This window comes from Callorhinus ursinus, unplaced genomic scaffold (genome assembly GCF_003265705.2).
Source record: "Callorhinus ursinus isolate GAN/ISIS: 27379988/994484 unplaced genomic scaffold, GSC_fseal_2.0 scaffold3, whole genome shotgun sequence".
Lineage (NCBI taxonomy): Eukaryota > Metazoa > Chordata > Mammalia > Carnivora > Otariidae > Callorhinus > Callorhinus ursinus.
Genome location: NW_027397065.1, coordinates 51,104,088 through 51,124,639, shown reverse-complemented (window position 1 = coordinate 51,124,639; position 20,552 = coordinate 51,104,088). Strand labels below are relative to the sequence as shown.

General features: G+C 52.1%; 1 protein-coding gene across 6 annotated transcripts in view; it reads left to right on the top strand.

Moving 5' to 3' along the window:
* The window catches only part of NDST1 (N-deacetylase and N-sulfotransferase 1), a 67,151-nt gene extending 50,238 nt beyond the window's left edge, over positions 1 to 16,913 (top strand). For all 6 annotated transcript variants that reach the window (XM_025867240.2, XM_025867243.2, XM_025867241.2 and 3 more), the window contains exons 7-15: positions 429 to 557; positions 1,367 to 1,549; positions 2,488 to 2,584; positions 3,810 to 3,933; positions 6,073 to 6,247; positions 8,249 to 8,419; positions 9,082 to 9,191; positions 10,938 to 11,040; positions 11,804 to 16,913. In XM_025867240.2, the coding sequence (XP_025723025.1) occupies positions 429 to 557; positions 1,367 to 1,549; positions 2,488 to 2,584; positions 3,810 to 3,933; positions 6,073 to 6,247; positions 8,249 to 8,419; positions 9,082 to 9,191; positions 10,938 to 11,040; positions 11,804 to 11,923 (1,212 nt within the window). In that variant the 3' untranslated portion in view covers positions 11,924 to 16,913. The remainder of the gene's footprint in view (positions 1 to 428; positions 558 to 1,366; positions 1,550 to 2,487; positions 2,585 to 3,809; positions 3,934 to 6,072; positions 6,248 to 8,248; positions 8,420 to 9,081; positions 9,192 to 10,937; positions 11,041 to 11,803) is intronic.
* The last annotated feature ends 3,639 nt before the right edge of the window (positions 16,914 to 20,552 follow it).

Sequence of the window (20,552 nt, the reverse complement as noted above, 5' to 3'; positions counted from 1 at the left end):
GGAGCGCAGTTTTATGAAAGGAGACAGAGAATCAGCAGTTAAACCAGCACGTGACTGGGAGAACTGGGCAGGTTCTAACGCTGTGAGGGGGTTGCGAGGGTGACTGGGAGGACTGCTTTGCAGAAGGTCAGGGACCTTTGCTGGGCAGCCATTCTCACTTGCCTATCTCTGCTACTTTGGGGCCTGCTCATTTTGTTACAGGGAAGAGTGGTGAAGTTTGTAAAATGGCAAGGGCCCGTGGGCTCACTTGAGGGAATGTTGCAGGCTGCAGAAGGTCACGAGGGGAGAAGACCCCCAAGAGTGGGGGCTGTGCAGTCACACAAGAGGCTGCCCTTCTGCGGAGACACCCTGGCCGTTCACCTGAGGGAGGGTCTTCTGCCGCCGTCCGTGCCTGGAGATGCCATAGCTCTCCCCTGCCCCGTCCCCAGGTCCTCCCGCGGCAGACCTGCGGCCTCTTCACACACACCATCTTCTACAATGAGTACCCTGGTGGCTCTGGCGAGCTGGACAAGATCATCAATGGGGGCGAGCTCTTCCTCACTGTGCTCCTCAATCCTGTGAGTGCTCATAGCCCTGGGCTGGGGGTGAGGGGCCGCTGCCGGGCAGCCTGTCTACAGCCAGGGCTGGCTTTCCTGGGCCTGGGGAGGAGGGGGCGGCCGCCGGTATGAGGGTGGGGAGTGGGCCAACCCGCTCTGCCCCCCTGGCTCTGGCCCTGCTCTGCTGTGTGACCTTGGGAAGAGAATCCAAGTTGTCTTTCCTTTTTCCTTTCAGAATCTTGTACTTCACTGCAATGGTGTGAGCATTTTGGTCTGTGTTCTCTTTCCAGTCTTTGTGTGTGTGTGTAAATATGTGGATGTTATCTACTAACATACATAGTAAATCATTAATCTATAAGCTATATATGTATATATACATATATTTTGAAATACATATATTTTAAACTATTCATCTGAGCTTTCTGGCCCTCTCTTTCCTTATCTGTAAAATGGCAATAATCATCCATGCTTTAATACCATTAAGTAGATATCCAGTGGTGGTGGTATTCAGCTTTACGGGATAACCGAGCACTCCTTGTCTTCCATGAACACCCCACCAAGAAAATACAGAAGAACACCCACATGACTGCGCAGTAGGTCAGCCTCCCATTTCAGGGTTGCAATAGTTGGTGGTCAGTCAGACGTGGCTTCACCTGGCTGTGCCTAGGCCAAGTCACACAGCAAGTTTGCTGACAGCCCCAGTGAACCTTGGACTGGTCATAGAGTGACTCTGCAAAGCTGCAGCAAGACCAGAAGAGTCCAAAGTGGGGTGGAGGGTGAGGGCTCAGATGCTGACCGGCCCCGCCCCCCACCTCCCTCCCCTGGAGCAGATCAGCATCTTCATGACGCACCTGTCCAACTATGGGAACGACCGCCTGGGCCTGTACACCTTCAAGCACCTGGCGCGCTTCCTGCACTCCTGGACCAACCTGCGGCTGCAGACGCTGCCCCCCGTGCAGCTGGCCCAGAAGTACTTCCAGATCTTCTCCGAGGAGAAGGACCCGCTCTGGCAGGTGGGTGGGTGGGTGCGGTGGTGCAGACATGGGATGTCCCAGACACACGGCAGACGTGGGCTTGGCCCTCACACCCTCATAGTCCCTCTTGAGTGCAAACCAGCACAGGCACACTCGCTTGTCACACGCACATATATGTACACACTGCCCACGCAGATGTGCATGCGTGCACACTCACACACACCTTCCGAAAAAGCATTACAAGATTGTAAGTGAGCAGAGTGTAGATCAAGTGCAGATCCAAGCAACTGCCTGGCCTGGTTGGACTCTTAGATAGTCCTTTATACCCCTTCTCACACTAGAAGGCTCTGTACCATGGGAGAGGGGACTGATGGGAGGTCTTGAGGGGCCAGTTCTTGGGGAAGTCTTCCCCTGGGGACTGTCAAAATCTGGAAACAGAAGCTAAGCTGGAATGGAAGCAGTCTCATAGTTCAGACCAGGGGTCCACAAGCCCCGGCTCATGGGCCAAATCTGGCCTGCAGTCTGTTTTTTGTAAATAAAGTTTTATTGAAACCCATCCACACTCATTCTTGTATGTACTGTTTAGGGCTACTTTCGTGCTACAACAACAGAGTTGAGTAGTTGTGACAGAGACCAGGCAGTACTCCAGCCTGAAATAGTCACCAAACACCAAAGATTTACTAACTTCTCCAGAGAAAGCTTGCTGACCCCTGGTTCCGACACAGCTCATCCAGTTAATTCAACAAGTGCTCGTGAGCTGCTGTTGTGTGCCAAGCCCTGGGCTGAGTGTTTTGCTAGGACTAACTGGAAGTGGTCGTTGCCTGCTAGCAGCTCAGTGTCCTGAGGTGGGGATGTGACAAGGACACACGTAGTTACTCTACCTGGCAGTGCTGTAAGAGCCACATATCCATGTGCAATGAGAGTCTGTTCATTGGGTTTTGGGCCACCCCCTAACATTCCTTCCACTGTTGTTTTAGGACCCGTGTGAGGACAAACGCCACAAAGACATCTGGTCCAAGGAGAAGACGTGTGACCGCTTCCCAAAGCTCCTCATCATTGGCCCCCAGAAAACAGGCAGGTCTCTCTGCTCCTGGCCAGCATCCCCCACTGCCACGGAAATCCGTGTCTCAGCCATGGAATTCTGGGGACCACCTGGAATGCCCTGGCTCCACTCCCCAATAATCTGCCCCCCCCTTTCCCAGGAAGTGAGAGTGAAGTTGGGATGAACATGAACTGCCTATCAGTATGGAAGTGGGGAGGGGGGTAGAGGGGTGGAGGGTGGGTGTAGAATTTTCCTATCTGTCCTGAACCACACCTCAGGGAGCTCTGTTTCTGGGAGTCTCTGAGTCTAAGGCAGAGAAGCCCAGATCAGCTGTTCTGCACATTTGAGCAGTGCCAGGTAAAACTGGTTCAGTGCAAAGGGGATTGCAATCAATTAGTCGTGTTTGCCAGGGGTACAAGAGGGAGGAGAGGTGATACGCTTGCTAAGTATTTGCCACCCACACACACTGTGAACCATGAATGGGTATGCCCATTTTACAGATAAAATACTTGAGGCTCAGAGAAGTGAAGTGACCCCCCCTGACACATTCAGTTAGGAAATGACAGGTCTAGGTCTTGAACCCTTATCTCTCTGACCCCCAAAGCTTATATTATACTCTTCAGGAAACTAAACTCTATAGTCTCTTTCTCTTCTAGGACATCTCATTATAGCACACAGGAAAGGAATGAACTCTCTAAAGGAGGGGGTAGGTCCTGTACTGTCAAGTAGGACAGAGTGTGAGTGGGGGAAGGGTTCCCAGAAGGAGAAGGCATTTGAGCCAAATCTCTTAGCCCTTCACGAATTTCACATCAATAGACTGCAGGGTTTGGAGCTCCCTTTTCTTTGAGCTCCTCCCACGTGTCAGAGGACAGAGGCCCAGACCTGGAAACCATCTAGTTCTGGGATTATGAGAAGACACCAATGAACTGGGCATGGCTGCTGGAGTACAGTACGTGGGTGGGAAGGATTCTGAGGCCAAGTTCTTGTTTAGTGTTTAGGATGCCATGATAGATTAGTGATGTCTACAGTGGATGTAGGAGTTGGGGTGCCCACACGCATGCCCTGTATTTGCTGTCCTGGCTTTCATAAAATTCTTTTGATTGCACAGATACAGAAACTAAGCCCCAGAGAAGGCAAGGGACTTTCCCAGGATCTCCCAGTGAGTCATGGAGAGCTGGAGTCAGAACCTGGGATCCCAGACTCCCATGTTTGAGTTCGGGGCTGGGCCCTGGTCTCAGCTACCTTCCATCCCTGCAGGCACCACGGCCCTCTACCTGTTCCTGGGCATGCACCCGGACCTCAGCAGCAACTACCCCAGCTCAGAGACCTTTGAGGAGATCCAGTTTTTTAATGGCCACAACTACCACAAAGGCATCGACTGGTGAGTGACCCTTTCTGTCCAAAGCTGGATGGGAGCTTGCCGTCATGGAGTCTGCCCCAGAGGAGGTCTGCTCTGCTCACAGTAGGAAGCAGCTGGCCCTTGCTCACACACAGCTGAAGTTCCTGTAAACAGGGACAAAGCTCAGTGACCCTTGCACTCATGATGTTGGAGCCTTATCACAGGCGGGACACTTGATGAGGAAGCCCTTTGCCCCTTTTCGTCACCACCTGGGCTCAGAGACTGCTCGAAGTGGGAGCCAGCACCTCCCTTGCTTGCAGGAAAACCACCTGAGTCCCAGAGGAGCACAGGGACTTGCCCAAGGTCCCAAGAGTTGAGGACAGAGCAGGGGCTAAATTGCAAGTGTTCTAACCCCAAGAGCTGGCTAAACTTTGCTTGCCTGATTGTGGAGCAGGAGGTGTTCTTGTGAGCCCTTCAGAGGCGGCCTGCTGGCCTTTGGGGACTTTCCTGGGGAAGTGGTGGAAATTGCAGCTTCCCTCCAGAACCTGTCACCGGACGTTAAGGTGGCGCGGGGCGGGGCGGGGGGGGGGGCGCTTCGTGGGGATAGTTTTACGCTCCAATTATTTCAATTTGCATCTTTCTCTACTATTCGCCTTTTCTTTCCCTATACATGTATTGCTCTTGTTTATTATTTTCATGTCAGTGGTTTACCCGGGTGGAGACATTATGGCCATTCTTCTGTTTATTTGTTTTCTTTCCATACTTTTTTCTTTCTCTTTTGTCAGCCTGTTGTCTGCCTACCCCTGGCTACCCACCTGTCTCTGTCTCTCATATGGGTACCGTCTCTTGTCTAAAACCCACTGTAGCCAGATGTGTCACTGGAAGTCACCTTCTCTCAGGTTTTAGGGAGGTAATATGGTGCAACACCATACATTTAACCGTATTTCCGGCAGGGTCTGGGGCAGCACCCCATCAGCAAGTACCCCAGCAGCAAATACAATACATCTATAGCAAAGTCTGTGAATATTTACACTAAGATTAGTAAGTCGGGTTTTGCTGCCAAATGGCTTTGCTAAAGCCTTGAGGGGAAAAGCTTCTATTTTCAGAGCTTTCTCAATTTAGGTGTTACAAACAATGGCCTGTGGGTATACAGATGCTATTTCATAAAGAAAATTCAGAAATACACTTGAAACTAATATAACACTGTATGTTGACTGACTAGAATTTAAAATATAATAAATAAGAAAAAAAAATAGAATTCAGAAATAGGAGAGAGCTAGCAATTCCTCAGCCCCATTCCCAAGATTTTGATTCTGTAGGTAGGTGTAGGGTGGGGTGAGGAATCTCAGAAGCCCCAAGGTGGTTCTGATAAAGGGGTTCCTGGGACCTCCCTGGAGTAACCCTGTCTCCCAGGATATAGTAGGGGTCCTACACCCTCACCTAAGGTGGGCCTGTGGGCTTTGATTCCCATAAGCCCCTGAAATTGTACCTCTATTTTGTATGAGTAGGTGCCTGTGAGAGGCTCTGGAGCATTCATTTAGCTTCTTGAGGTATCCTCCATCCAGAGCTGGGCCCACAGGTTGGCATGGACGTCCCTCTGGGTGGGATATGGGAGGTTCCTCTGGAAAGCCAGCAGCTGACCCACGTGAGGCCTGGGAGGGGTGTGGCTGGCAGGCGGTGATACACTCCCCATCTCTTTGTCTCCTGGTCCATGGTGACATCCTAGAAAGTGCCATCCTAGGCCAGGAAAGAAACCCTGTACTCGGGAGACAGGAGCGGGTGTCTCTCGGGTCCATGCTGTTTCTTCCCGGGTCGAAGGTGTCCCAGTTCTCCTCCTAGAGGCAGTGAGTTAAGGCCCTGTCACTTTAACTGGGAACATCTTATTTAGGATTCAAAGACACACACCCCCATCCCATGCCTTGTAACCCATATCACTTCCGTAAGTCTTCCCATCCTCCTGACTCCAAGGTACCCCCTGAAAAGGAATGATTCAACAAAGGGAGACTGCCTGGTGGCCATCCGTCCATCTCAAATCCCTGCCAGGAGCAGGTCCTTGGGATCAATGTGCCTGCTGGCTTTCTGAGTTCTACCCCCAGCAACCCTCACCCTCTCATGCTGCATTCCTCAGGCCCCCTTCTCGTGAGTCTTGCCTGTGAGCTCTTCTCTCTGGGCTTCCTGCAGGTACATGGAGTTCTTCCCTATCCCCTCCAACACCACCTCCGACTTTTACTTTGAGAAAAGCGCCAACTACTTTGATTCGGAAGTGGCGCCCCGGCGGGCAGCTGCTCTGTTACCCAAGGCCAAGGTCCTGACCATCCTCATCAACCCAGCGGACCGGGCCTATTCCTGGTACCAGGTGAGCCACGGCCGGGGTGCAGCCCTGGGTAGGGGCATGGGGCTCTGTCCATCCCTCAGCTACTCATAACGTCATTCGACAGATATTTACTAAGCACCTACTATGTGCCAGCCCTAAGCTAGCCTTCTGGAATGCGGTGGTGGGTAAGAATAGAGTCTCAGCTCCACAGGGCTTCTAGCTTAGTGGAGGAGACAGGCAGAAATCGACATTGCATCCCAGCCAACAATTACCTGCCCACCCTGCTAGCTTCACCATGGGTCCCGCCTCTGATTCTGACACTAACAAGAGGTGGAAGGTGGTTCCACCTGGATGAAAGGGAGATTTGGTGAACAGTGATCATACTAACTGGTCTCCTCACTGGACACTGGGTGGGGTCGGGATGGGGATTCAGAGAAGGATAAGATATAGGGCTCCACATTCATAGTAGAGGATGCAAACACCTGATCAGATAAAGAAGTTACCTGACTGTTGTCTATGGGAGAGAAGGTATGACTCCTAATCCCCACTCGACTATGTAAGAACCAGAACTTCCTTTAACTTCAGTGACCTGACTTAATTTCTTCTGAGCACTAGGCTTACAGAACAGCCTAGACTCAGGCCTTTTGGGAGGTTTCTTCCCCTGCCTGCCAATCTTCCTGGGATTCTGATCCAGTGCCAGGGCATGGGGGGTAGCTCGTCCACTAGCTGGTCTAGGAAGACCTCCTCGGGTCAGGCCGCTTCCAGCAGCTCCCTGCCACCCTCTGAGCCTGTCACTTCCTCTCTGGGGCCTCCCTGCCTCTGCAGTCCCGGCGGGGGTGCTGGGTACAGACCCTACTTGCTCTCTGGTCCTCACAGACTGTCCCTTCTCTCACTGCCCACCCTGAGCTGTGTGTGAGTGTGGAGGCTCAAGAGAGCGTGACCCCTGGTGGGCAGGTTCCTGGTCTCTGGATGCTGATGGCCCATGGCATTATTGTAGGTGGTTCAAACATGGCATTTCCCCCTTTCTGATTCTTTTCCTATCCTGTCTTAGTCTGTTCGAGGAGCTGTAACACAGTATTCATGGACTGGGGCTTAAACAACAGGAGTTTATTTCTTATAGTGCTGGAGGCTAGAAGTACAGGATCAAGATGCCAGCAGCTTTGGTTCCTGATGAGATCACTCTTCCTGGCTTTTAAACAGTCACATTTTCACTGTGTCCTCACAAAGCAGAGAGTAAGAGAGAGCGAGCGAGAGCAGGAGCACCCACTCTCTCTGGTGTCACTTCTTACAAGGGCACTAACCTCATCATGGTGGCCCCACCCTCCTGACCTCATCTACCCACAATTACCTCCCCAAGGCCCCACCTCCAAATACCATCATATTGTGGGTTAGGACTTCAACACGGGAATTTTGGGGAAGGGACACAAACACTCAGTCCATAACACCTTCTGATTTCTATAAAGGACAAATTCTCAGTTTAGTGTAAATGGCTCTTAAGTCCTTTCTAACATTGCTAAGCTCTGTTTTCAACAAAGAGAGTGCAAGCGTTGGGCTCAGGGCCTATAGCAGACATTGTATCTGGCTGGCATTTGAGAACATTGCTTTGTTTTTATTGTATTTATGAATGATTACCTTCTGTATGTGACAACTAATTCAGGTCTTCTGCTTACGGAGGCAATAGTGAGTTTTATTTTGAAATAGTTTGATGTGAATAAGAAAGACGAGTCAATGTAAATCAAAGTATGTGGACCTCGGCACATACAGGTGGCTTGTGGATATGGGAGACATCGGAGAGATGACAGGCAGATGACCAGCCTTTGAAAGCTCTGATCTAGTCCCACTCCTGTCTTGCAGAGATGGAAAAACTAGGGCTCTGAGGGGCCATGACTCCCCAGAGTCAAAGAGCAGTGGGAGGCAGAGCCGGGACTTGAACCCAGGGCTGCTGGTCACAGCCAGGGTCTTCGGGCCACTTCATGGCTGCTGAAGAGAGCCTCTTCCTTTGTGCCCCCATGGGACGCACTGACCCTCTCCCCTTGCCTGCAGCACCAGCGAGCCCACGATGACCCAGTGGCCCTGAAGTACACCTTCCACGAGGTGATCACAGCTGGGCCCGACGTGTCCTTGAAGCTGCGGGCCCTTCAGAACCGCTGCCTGGTCCCCGGCTGGTACGCCACCCACATTGAGCGCTGGCTCAGCGCCTTTCACGCCAACCAGGTAGCTGCCGGTCCCTGGCCCTTGGGAGGGCACTCACAGTTCTGGCTTGGGGCAGCTAGCAGAGAGTCTCGAATCTCTTTCGTCAGCCGTGGGGCCCAAAAGGTCCTCATTGGCGAGCTAGACCTTTGGGGGCTTCGAAAGTTTCATTCTTGTTTATCCCAAGGCCGATGTGTGAAAATTCCCTAAGCCCCTGTCCTGTCGCCGGGCTCTGTGTCCCTAAGGGGATCGCAAAAGCCCTGGGGTAGGTTATCTTCCTGGGAGGGCTGTGGTGATGTAGGGAGAGCCTGGTCAGAGAGGTAAGCAGGGCCAGATCACATGAGGCATTTAGGGAAACCCTTGGAGGGTTGAGGCAGGAGAGTGATGTTGGGCCAGAGGCTTAGAGAGAGGCAGAGAGGGATATGGTAGGGTTGTGCGGGGCAGGCAGGAGTGGAGCGACAGCTTCATCTCTAGGAGAGGGAAGCTGGTAGAGGGCAGGGAGTTGGACTGCAGAAGCCTGAGGCGCGGGGACACCTGCCGCTCGGAGGTGGAAGAGGAGGTGGAGACTGTACCGTGAAGAGTGCCCAGTTTGTAACCATGGCTGGTGACCAGGAGACTGGGAACCTGTTTGCCCCTGGAGGAAACACAGGTTCAGATCATCCTTCTCTGTTTCCTCTTTCTTCCAGATTCTGGTCTTGGATGGCAAACTGCTGCGAACAGAACCTGCCAAAGTGATGGACACGGTGCAGAAGTTCCTTGGGGTGACCAACACTATTGACTACCACAAAACCTTGGCGTGAGTGTTGCCTTGGCTTTTCAGCAGGGTGATTTCCTGAGCAGGCACCTGGGCCAAAAAGCCAAAGGCTTGAATGATTATGGAAGAGACACAGATACATTAGAGTTAGAAAGTGTGCATATTCCTGATGGCTGTTTAGCAGAAAAGCTGATACTAATATGATTTGAATCATATTAATAAAGGTTATCAACTCAAGAAAAAAGGAGGTGGTGACTATGTCCTACTCTGGTCAGTTCCACCCTGGGGTTTTCTTTTCAGTCTGTGCTGAACATTTTCGAACCTTTTATTAAAGTAAGTTCGACTAACATTAAGCAGCCCTAGTTCCCACAAAGGTTTCTTAGCATTGGATCATGATTTAAATGTAATTTCAGGGAAAGGAAACTTCAGATATTGCCGATGGCTTATAATCCCACTCCCTCAGAACCTGGCACAAGGGCACTGAGAATGCCCTCCCACGGTGTGGGTGGAGGTCAGCCTGTGTGGCAGGCGCTCAGGGCTGGGGAGTGGTTGCGCGTTAACCATGTTACAGACAAGTAACTCACTCACCTGTGTGGGGTGGGGGTGGGTCTCGAGAGAGGGAGGAATAAAGTCACCTTCCCTGGCTACCTACTTGGGAAAGTCATACAGCAAGAATGTTCCCTTCTCACTATCTTGGAGGTTGAAGGTGAAGAAGAGAAGCAGTCCTTTACCTTGAGGCAGACAGGGGCAGCACCTAAGGGGGTTGGGCCATTGGCATCCGAGATGCCTGGGTTAGGAGACCCACTACTTCTTTAGCTGTGTGATCTCGGACAAGTGTCTTAGTGCCTTCACACTTCACTTTCCTCATCTGTAAATTGGGAATAAAGGTTTTGACTCCTAGACCTCCCGAGGGTCGCTGTATTGCATGAAGCATACATGTGGAGCTCTTAGCTCAGCGCCTGGCACGTACTGATGCTCAAAGATCGTCTTCATCATCATCATCATCTTCTTCTTCTTCCTTTATGCCTACCCTGTGACCCATTCAGAAATCCCTGTCTCCCACACCTGCCAAATGTGAATTCTGTTTTCCAGCTGTCCTTATGCCGAAGCAGCTCCTAATGGTTCCAGATCTGGGGTTGAATTCTGATGCCAGTGTGCCTCCCCTCCCCTTGGCAGCTTCAGATCTCATCTCCCTCCCCCACCAAAAACCTCTGAAGGCCCAGCATGACTTCAAATCCTGAAGGCAGTCTTGCTCTGTCATTCCTGAAGTTTACTCCAAAAGCCAAAACTTTCCAGTGATGGACATGCTTAAGCACAACTGCAGATACTGCATTTCTGGAAAAATAGACAATTTATAAAGACACACACCCAAAACCCCCACTAAGCTTTTTCTTCCCTATTGGGTTCTTGGGTAAAAAAAACTGCTCAGCCCTGAGTAGGAGAGTGCTTAGGAAAGGTTTCCCCACGTCCTGAAGGACAGCACGTGATCCTGTTCTGGGTTGCTTGCTGGAGGGACTTGGGCCGCCCCGCCTGGACAAGAGCAACTCAGAGCACATGAGGTGCTTTCTGCTGGGGAGAAGAGGGCAGGCGTGTTCAGTGTAGCCCAGGGCCGGCAGAAGCAAGCCCCAGCCCCACACATCTGTCTATCTGTGGGTTCCAGAGTGTGCTTAGGGGAGTGGGTTTCATGGCCTAGGCTCTGCCACTCCTGGGGTCTGTGACCATTGCCTTAAGGTGGGAAGGGGATGGGCTGGGCCAGCTCCCATCCATAGGCTTTCCCCACCTCCACAGGTTTGACCCAAAGAAAGGATTTTGGTGCCAACTGCTCGAAGGAGGAAAAACCAAGTGTCTGGGCAAAAGCAAGGGCCGGAAATACCCAGAGATGGACCTGGATGTAAGTGGGCACACTGCCTGTGGCAGCTGGATCACTGTGGGGGTCCCTGACTGGCGGGGGTCCCCTCTCCCCTTTACCCTGCACTCAGCACCTTAACGGCCTTGGCCTTTCTTGGGTGGTGTTCTTACAAGGAGGAAGTCGAAGCTGGGACATGGTGGGTTAGAATAGATTTAGTCCAGCGAGAATTTATTACCTTCTGCCTAGGGCTGAGCGCTGTGGGCTTTGAGGATGGATGAGACGTGTTCTTTGCCTTCAAGGGACTCCTAGTCTGGGAGGGAAATAAGTCACACACACACCAGTAAGAATACGAGGCAGGACGCGCTTTATGCAGTAAGAGAACTGCACACGAGTGCTAGGGGATTTCGGAACCGGAGATGCTACTGAAAGGGACCCCGAAGGGGAGGGGCTCTGGAGCTGGGCCTGCGAGGACCAGGCAGCGTTTGGCCCGAGGCATGGATGGATAGGTGTTCTTGTGGCAGAGAATGGCATGTCCAAAGGACGAAGGGCAAAGGTCACACGCCGTGACTTCCAGTCTTCCTGATTTTAATTAATTCCTTCTTTTCTCCCGATCACAAGAATTTTGACCTTGTGTACTATGCTTTGGTGTCCTGCCATCTAGCTTTCTTTTGGAGGCTACCAAGGAAGATGGTGAATAAATGATAGGTGTGTGGGTTGACACTGACCGAGTGGTGGGTTTACAGAGGGGAGGGGTCCCTCTGGAATCAGCACGTCCCTGAGATCTGAACTCTCCTTCCTGTTCCAGTCCCGCGCCTTCCTGAAGGACTATTATCGGGACCACAACATCGAGCTCTCCAAGCTGCTGTATAAGATGGGCCAGACACTGCCCACCTGGCTCCGGGAGGACCTCCAGAACACCAGGTAGCCACGGCCACCACAGCCAGACTGAACGTATGTGATGGCCTGGACGGCCTGCCGCATGCTGAGCCAGACTGACCTGCAGAGTGGGGAGCTGGGCCTGGGCTGGCCAGGCACTTCTGAGCAATATTCAGCTGAGGCCCAGGCAGGGCCAGAAGAAGAACCCAGGCAGGTCCACAAGCGCCTCGGAGCATCCAGTGCTGGGTCTGTGGCCTCCAGGACCTCCCTAGCCACCAGAGGTCCATTCTGTTCACGGCCTTCCGTGGGGAGGCCACTCCCTGTTGGTGGAAGGCCACTTCCTGGTGAGAGGGAGTCCGTGAGACTTCCTTTTCTGTCCCTCACTGTGTTCTACCGACCATGCCCTCCCTTCATCCCATCAGTCCCTGCGACGGCAGGGTCTCCCCTCAGTATTAGCTGCCATATTTTCCCTGTCCTCCAGACAATAGGGAGAAGAGCCCAGCGGGGCCTTTTGCCAAACAGGGGAGAGAGACTGGATGCTTCCCTCACTGTTTTGAGCCAGGCACTTCAGAGGGGTCAGCTGGGTACCCAGAGTCACTGGGCTGGATGTGGGGGTAGCCACCTCAAGAGAACTCTGAACCTCTACACACATTCTGGTTAATACCTTCACATCTCACTTTCCCTTTTGGGGAAAGAATCGCTGATTCCTACAGTATCCACCCAGTCCTCAGGGCCTCCTTCAGGACCCTGGGGCACTGTCATGCCATTTGGACCCAGAGACCCAGGCCTCCCTCCCCCTGTTCCTCACCCTGGGATATGACATGTGGTATTTCCTGTGGTAAAAGACTGAGGCGGTTCAGGAGTCTGCCAGTATACATGTCCCAATGTACATATGTTGTCCCCACGCCCAGCCCCAACCTTGGCCCCTGGCAGACACTGGGCAGCGTGGGTAAGACTGCCATCCACAGCTTTGCCCCAGCTACCTGTGGCCAAGGGCTCCTAGAGACCCCCTTAGCCGCCCCCCCCAAATACTAAGAAGCTAAAGTATTTTAATATTTTGTTTTTTTTCTTGGTGCCAGAGTTTATACCCTGGGTGCTGGGGTCGCACTGTGTTATATATATATATAATGTGTATATATATATATTATATTTTTTTTGGTTGGGTTTGTTTTTAATTCAGTCGTACAAAATGGTGGCAAGCCCCAGTGTCCTATCTCAGTGCTAGAGAATGAGGTGGAAGGGAGGGAAGGGTGTGTCTTCGTGTGTCCAGGCCTTGGGGAGACAGTGTGGAGGTGCCCCTCGGAGAGGTCTCTGTTCCCTCCCCAAATGTCACAGCTGCCCTGGGGCTACTGCAGCTGGACAGAGGTGGTGAGAGGTACAGGAAAGACCTACTCTCTCCAGGACACCTGGCTTCATGAAGCGCAGTGACCCTGGAGGAATTTTGGCCAAAGGAAACAGCAGGGCTGGGGTGGGAGGCCATGGGGCTGAAGGCCAGCCTGTCCCCTCCCCCCTCACATGGTGCTAGGTTGGGAGCTGCCCTGGGAGCTGGGCTGCCCGCCGGGACCCACAGAACTGTCTCCAGGCCCCCTGTAGACCACGGGATCTTGGGGCTGTTTTCTGGTTAGGGTCTGCTCCTACCCCCTTCTTTAACAATGTGAAGTGACTAAGGCTGGGCGCCTCTCCCCAGCCCCTCCCACTGCCAGTTCAGCTTCCAACCGAAATCCAGAAAACCCTTTCTGGAGAGCCTTGTCTTGTTCAGAAGACTAGCATCTTGGGACGGAAGGGGCCTTTCGATGGGTTTGGAAACAGGTCCAGAAAGGCGAGATGGCCTCCTTGGCTGACATCTCAGAACTGGGTGCAAGCAGGGCCAAGAATTAAACCTGAGGCTCCTGATTCTGAGTCCAGTGCTCTTCTTCCAATGCCACACTGCCTCTGAGCCCATCCTGGGGACCCTCCTCTGTGCCAGCTTCCTGTCCCTCCCTTAGTCACACCGTGGTCATTCCAGGATAGGGGACAAACCACTCCTTCCCAGCCAGGGTGCCTTTGAGCTTTCTCCGTTCCTGGTCTGCACACGCAGTCCTGCCTTGCTCTCCCTGAGAGGTCCTCCCCTGGTCTGTGGGTGGGGGTGGGGGGGCAGGTCTGTTTGACCTCTGAACCTGACCCCTTTTCTCAAGTTCTTCACCGGCAGTGGAGAAGAAAGGCAGATACTCAGCAGGACAACTGCATGTGGGTTCACTGTCTTCCGAGAGAAGCCTTCCCATCATGCTTCTCATCAGAGCCTTTGAGCCTGGGAACCCAGTGTCAAGCCCGCAGGGGATGAGGAACAGAGTGTCTGGGGACAGGGTGGCATGCCTGCCTGTACGCTCGTGAAGACTTGCCAGTGCCGTGGGGCCAGACTCGCAGAAGGGGGTGGCGACTTCCATAGGACAAACCCCAGGCCTCGTCTCCCATCTTGTGGTGAGGGGCTCAGGCTCCGTGGCGTGTGCAGACCTTTACAGCTCCCACTGCTGAGATCTACCCTCTGTGTCTGGATGCCTGCCCCCATCTCTGGGAGCTCAGAATGGCCGGTGGGCGGGCAGCTCCATTTCTCTCTGCCTCTGGCCTGAGGAAGGAGCAGGCAGGTTGGACACCCCATGGGAGCTTGTGGGAGCAGAGGAAATAGTGGGAAATGTTGTCCAGGCCCTTCTGGAAGGCTGGGGACTTGACCTGCCACATGTTCTGAGTCTGTCTGGCAACTACTACTTCTTCCCTCCCCACTGGTTAATCTTGCTCGTGGACCCACTGTCAGGACCTGTAGATATTGGGGAGGGGGTCAGACAAATCCGTCTAGGGGCTCTCAGCTACTGAGCACACAGATCCTCCTCATGAGAGAGCAAACCAGAAGGCAGTGGGTACAGCATCTCTGCATCTTAAGTGTTCACTGATTCACTGTGTTTGGCCAGAGAGAGAGAGAGAGAAACAGTTTAAATCATGTCGTGGATGCCGCCATCCATTCTCTCATCCCTCCCATGAGCCTTTGGGGCGGGCGCAGGCGGGTTGGTCACCTGCAGCTGCCTCAGCCACTCGGGGTTCTAGAGCTGCCTGTAGCTCAGGTGTCCAGCACCTGGAGGATGAGTTCGAAGTTTAAAGATGGGCCTCTTGCGGGCCTGTGAGGAGAAGTAGCCGGCGCCTCTGGGGCCCAGCTGAGGGAGCAGCCGTCCGATCCCAATGGAGGACGACTCGGCTGACCCACAGACGTTGGCAGGCTCAGTAGGGGGCGGTCCCTCCTGGTTTGTTAGTGAAAGAGCAAGTGAAAACACGTTGTACCAATTATTTTATGATGAACACTTACTACCTTCCATCTAGAGTTAAAATGAACATTTTGCCACATTTGATTTCTCACTCTCTCTCTCTCTGTATGTATATATTTTTTCCAAATTAGTTTAAAAGTAAGTTGCAAATATCGTGAGACTTGACCAAAATGCCTCCACATGCATCCCCTAAGAGTTAAGACATTGTCCTACGTATTGGCCTATATCACACTCAAGACAACAATGATTTCCTAAAAACATCTGCTATTCAATCTATGTTCACTTTTCCCCCAGATAACTTTTACACCTGGTTTTGGAATCAGGATCCAGTCAAGGTGCATACATGACATCTTATAACTGCAGTTTTTGTTCAATCTCTTAAGTGCTGAAAAGTCCTCTCTCCGCTCGCTTTGGTTTTTTAAATGATGTTATTTCTGAGGAGAGCAGGCCTCCTGTGCTGTTGAAGTCCCACATTCTGGATCTGTGTCATCATTTCTTCATGGTGTCATGGAGTATGTTCCTCTAGCCCCCGTCTTGTCAAGGGTGATTTAGGCTGTATGGATTTCTGCCTTTTGTGCTGACTTGACAACTTCACTCCAGCCTGAGATGCCCCTCTACCATCCCCTGTACCAAGTGCCAAACCAGCAGAAGGGCTAGGTGGCGCTCCAGGAGCTCAGGGAAGGGCAAGGGAGGCGACCATTGCAGCTGGGCCTGGCAGTGCTGGGCCTGCTGGGAAGGAGGTGCCTCTGGTTCAGAAGAGCCTGTGCTGCCCCCTCTGATCCTGGCGATGGACCACAGGGCACCGAATAACATCTCTCTCTCTCTCTCTCTCTCTCTCTCTCTCTCTCTCTCCCCCTCCCTCTCTCCCTCTCTCTCTGTTTTGTGGCCTCCTGGTTTTTACTTCCTGGAGGCCCGTGGTCTGTGTGCACTGGAACAGAGCCGGGCCCCTGGGATGCACCAGGGAAGGGCCTAACTGGGGAACTGCCCCCCCCCCCCCAAGCTGTGGTGTAAGGAGAAGAGCCCAGGGCTGGAGGCAGGAGATGTGAAATTTCGTCCCAACTGGGTACGTTTAGTAGCTAACGTCACGGTTTCCCCCCAGGGCCTCAACTTCCCCATTTATAGCATGAGCAGATGGGGCAATGGCAGGGGTTTTCAAATGTCACAAAGAAAGTGGATCTGCTCTAGTTGAAGTGAGCAGTTGGAGGGCCCAGACCCCTGCCCTCAGGGCAGTGCTGGGTGCCTGGGTTGCAACCTTGGGCCGGCTGCGCCCCCAGGCCTTGCCCTTGCCAGCTCGGACAGCCAGAGATTTGGGGGGGGGGCATGGGCTTTGTGAGGGGTCAATGTCAGGGGCCTGGGGAGACTCTGGCTGTGTTTTATCCTAATAAGTTCATCCCTCCCTCTCTCCTTCCTTTCTCTGGCTCTTGAGGAGAATGAAGAAGGAGAGGGTTTTCTATGACTGTGCTAGCTTTTATTATCAGCAAGAGGGCTCCTTTTGTAATTTGTGCATGAAATTCATGTCATTTCCTGGGGAGAGGAGAGGGCTGACTGGAGAGGGTGGGGGGCACGCTAGGGGAGCAGACAGGTTTCCTTCCCTTGTGGGGGTGGGGAGAGGGGGGAGAGGGGGTGCTACCCAGCTCATCTGATCAGGGCTCTCGAACCAGCCGTTTTGGGTTGTGTTAAAAGTGGGAACCTTCCTCCATTAATGTACAATCTCGAACTAACTACTAATAAAGTGGGATTCTATTTGTATGCACTGGTCATGTCTGTCTGTCTCTGAACTTTAAGAAAGGCCTGCAGGGGAGGGTGGGCATAGGGAGGTTCTCACCACAGCCAGTGTGGCCACCCCTGTGTATGGTGGAGATAAGTCATCTCACTCTTGGATCCTCAGTTTCCCTCATCTTTGAGGGGTATGGAGGAAGTTGGATTCAGTGGCCGTTCCCGGAGAATTTGCTTAAAATGCAGATCCCCAGGTCGCGTGTCCAGAGAGTCATCTCTGGCAGGTGTGAGGTAGGGCCCAGCCATCTGCATTTTAACCCCTTCACGCTGAGACACTGCACTTTGGGAAACCTGGGCTTTGAGGAGTCCTACAGATTCTCATTAATTCAGAGAGTCCCACTATCCGAGGAACCAAAACTTTGGTTAAAATACATGTCTCTCTAGCCCTCCCAGCCTGATTGAGGGCTGAGCTTGAGATTTGCCTGGGAGAGGCAGAGCAGAGAGGCCCAGTCCACTGTCTGCAACACAGGCCTCTGGACCTGCACCCTCAGGACCCCCTGTGAAGCTTTAAAACAATGTGCATCCCTGGGCTCTCTGAAATGCACTCTTTCAGAACCTCTGGGAGTGGGACCCCGCAAAGTGCATTTTAACAAGCTCCCTGATACACAGGAAGATTTGGGAACCCTGAACCAGGCCACTGAGTGCGAGGCAGAGAAGGTCCAGAGGAACGTGGACAGCTGCTGAGGGGCATGCAAGGACACAGCTGGGAACACCCACACGCGAGCCCCAATGCATGGGGGCAGCGCTTGCAGAGACCTTTACGGTTTGTCAGCTGGGAGCTTGGGACGGGTCATGTGGCATCACCAACACCACATGGCTGGAGGCTGCAGTAATGGGAGCAGCTCCGGAAGTTGTGATACAGAAGGGTTCCTGTGCCAGTTAGGGGGTCCGGCCACATTAGAGATTTTTGAGTTTTAAAATAGCCGGTATTTGTTTTTTAAAAGAAAAATTGAAAACCAGGTGAAGGTAGGGGTACTCTGGTTGGAGTGGGGTCAGGGTCTGGACTCTCACCAACTAATTCCTCCTCTCTATCCCCCATATTATCTTGGAATCCTAAAACTCCTTGAAACACAGTGTGAAATTCCAGCCCGACTGCTCTCAGAGGTGCCAAGAGTCTGCATTTCTTTTTTTTTTTAATATTTTATTTATTCGAGAGAGAGAGAGAGAGAGCACGCAAGTCAAGGGGAAAGGCAGAAGGAGAAGCAGACTCCCCACTGAGCAGGGAGCCTGATGCAGGACTCGATCCCGGGACCCCAGGACCACGACCTGAGCCGAAGGCAGACGCTTAACCGGCTGAGCCACCCAGGCGCCGCGAGTCTGCATTTCTAATAGGTTGTGTGTATAAAGGCACGTTAGACTTTCCTCATCCCCTAACTGAGGAGTCTACTCAAGGAATCTGGTACTCCAGGAGCAGTCTAGGCTCCCAGAAGTAGACATCTCCCTCAGAGAAGCTGTGGGTCATGTGCATAGGGCAGTGCGTTCCATAATAGCAAAATGCTGGAAACAACCTAGATGTCCACCCGTGGGGGGGTCAGCTACGTAGCTGCTAGTGTAGCCACACGTGGTACATGATGATGCAGTTGAAAATAATGAGCTCCGTCTTCAAGTCCTCCCAGGGAGATTTCTATGAGACTGACCTACAGTGTGACCATTTTTGGAAGGAGTACTACATAGTGTGTATTCTTCCTGGGAGTGTCGATACATACCTCTCATACCAAACTGATAACTGGTTACTTCTGGAGGAGGGAGAAGAGACCCGGAAGAGGGCAAAGGTTCAAAGGGCACTTCAGCTTTGGCTGCAACACTTTTTAAAAAACAAAGATAGGATATTTGTACATCACTTGTGGAATGAAAGTCTTAATAAAAAATAACTAGAATGGGTGATGCCAAAAGGGAGGCCCAGGCGCTCGGACTAGTGTAGGGATTATGCTATGAAGGCAGCACAGGTGTCCAGGACCCAGCCCTTGGGCTCCCATCAGAGCTTGGGGCCGTGGAGGGGGTGGAGGGGGCATTCTTGCCTTTGCCACAGCTATCCTGAGCACTCCTCAAGATCCTGAGCTGAGGATCCTGACTCGCTGGGAGACAGTAGGCAGGTCTCCCCTCCCTCTCTGGTCCGCAGAGCCCAGCTCCCACATGCTAACAGATGGGGGAGTGTTAGAGCCTACATCATCAGAACTGGACAACCTGACGTGGTATGGGACGGATTCTGCTGAACGCCTGTGAAGTTTCCGACAAAAGCGTAACATGAATCCAGCCAGCAGGTACATCTCTGTTGAGAGATAGTTTGTGAAATAACTGGCCTGAACTCTAAAAAATCACAGTCATGAAGGATAAAGGCTGAGAAATGGTTCCGAATTAAAGGAAAGTGAAGACATCTGGCAATCACATGTCCTGTGTGACCCTGGAAGGGGTCCTGGGCCAGGAAACAATCAGCTATAAAGGATGCCAGAGGGAACACTGGCAAAATGTGGAAACGGACTTTATGGATTGGGTATGGTGTTGTATCGATGTTAAATGTCCTCATTTTAATAATTATACTCTTATTTAAGAATATAGAATTTTCCTTAAGAAGGTCACGCTGAAGTATTTATGGGTAAAAGGGAGGAAATGGAGCTTGAATTTGGGCTTATCCTGTGCAGTCTAGAACTTGTCCAGCAAGGGGCAGTGTGACCCCAGCTTCTCACAGCTAGCGTCCCTGCGAACCTCTACACAGAAGATTGGGCTGGTGGTTAATGGTGGGGGTGGGGAGTAATAATGTTACAAATAATAATATCAATCAGTTACATCATATGAATACTAAAAAGCATTTCTCACTGTCAGGCAGGCCCTCTGCTTGCCAAGGACCACCTCTTTTAATCCTTGCAACAACTCTCTGAGGTTAAGGGTTAGAATCATTCCCATCATATAGATGAGGGATCTGAGGTTCAGAAAGGCTAAGTAACTCTGCCAGGATCACACAGCTAGGAGTCCTTGGTCAGGGAGACTCCACAGCCCATAGCACACGGGGTTGTACTGCGCAGGTGATCAGGCATGGAGCAGGATAGGAGAATCTACCCTCCCCCATGTTCTATCTCCAACCACGGGGAACTCTGGACTCTGGCTTCCCAAACACCTACCAGCGCCAGACATGGACACTTCTTGCCTCAGAATCAACTGAGCGGATTTTTAAATTAAACTACCTGGCCATGTTGCTCCAGATTCTGCTGCAGGAACTCTGGGAAGGGCCCAGGAATCTGTGTTTTACCAAGTTCCCCAGGTGTTCTGTCACATCACCAGAGGCTGGCAAGTCTCGGTCACTTCAATCCAGCATGTTTTCTTCCTGCCTTCTACAGCGCCAGGCCGTGTGCTTCTGGGATAGAACATAGACGCGGATCCCTGCCCCAGACAACCTCCCAAGAAGCACTGTAAATTCCCTCTCCTTCAAGACTTCCCCCTTCCCCTCCATTATGACATTTTTGGAGGCTTATTTCCTCTGCCTGTCAAATCCACAGCCCTTAAATCTCTATTCGTACAGGAAGTCGTCCTGGCTTGCCTCTACATACTCTCTGATCTCAGATATCTATAGATGGTCATTTAAAAAAAAGGAAATATACTATTAAAGAGTATGATACA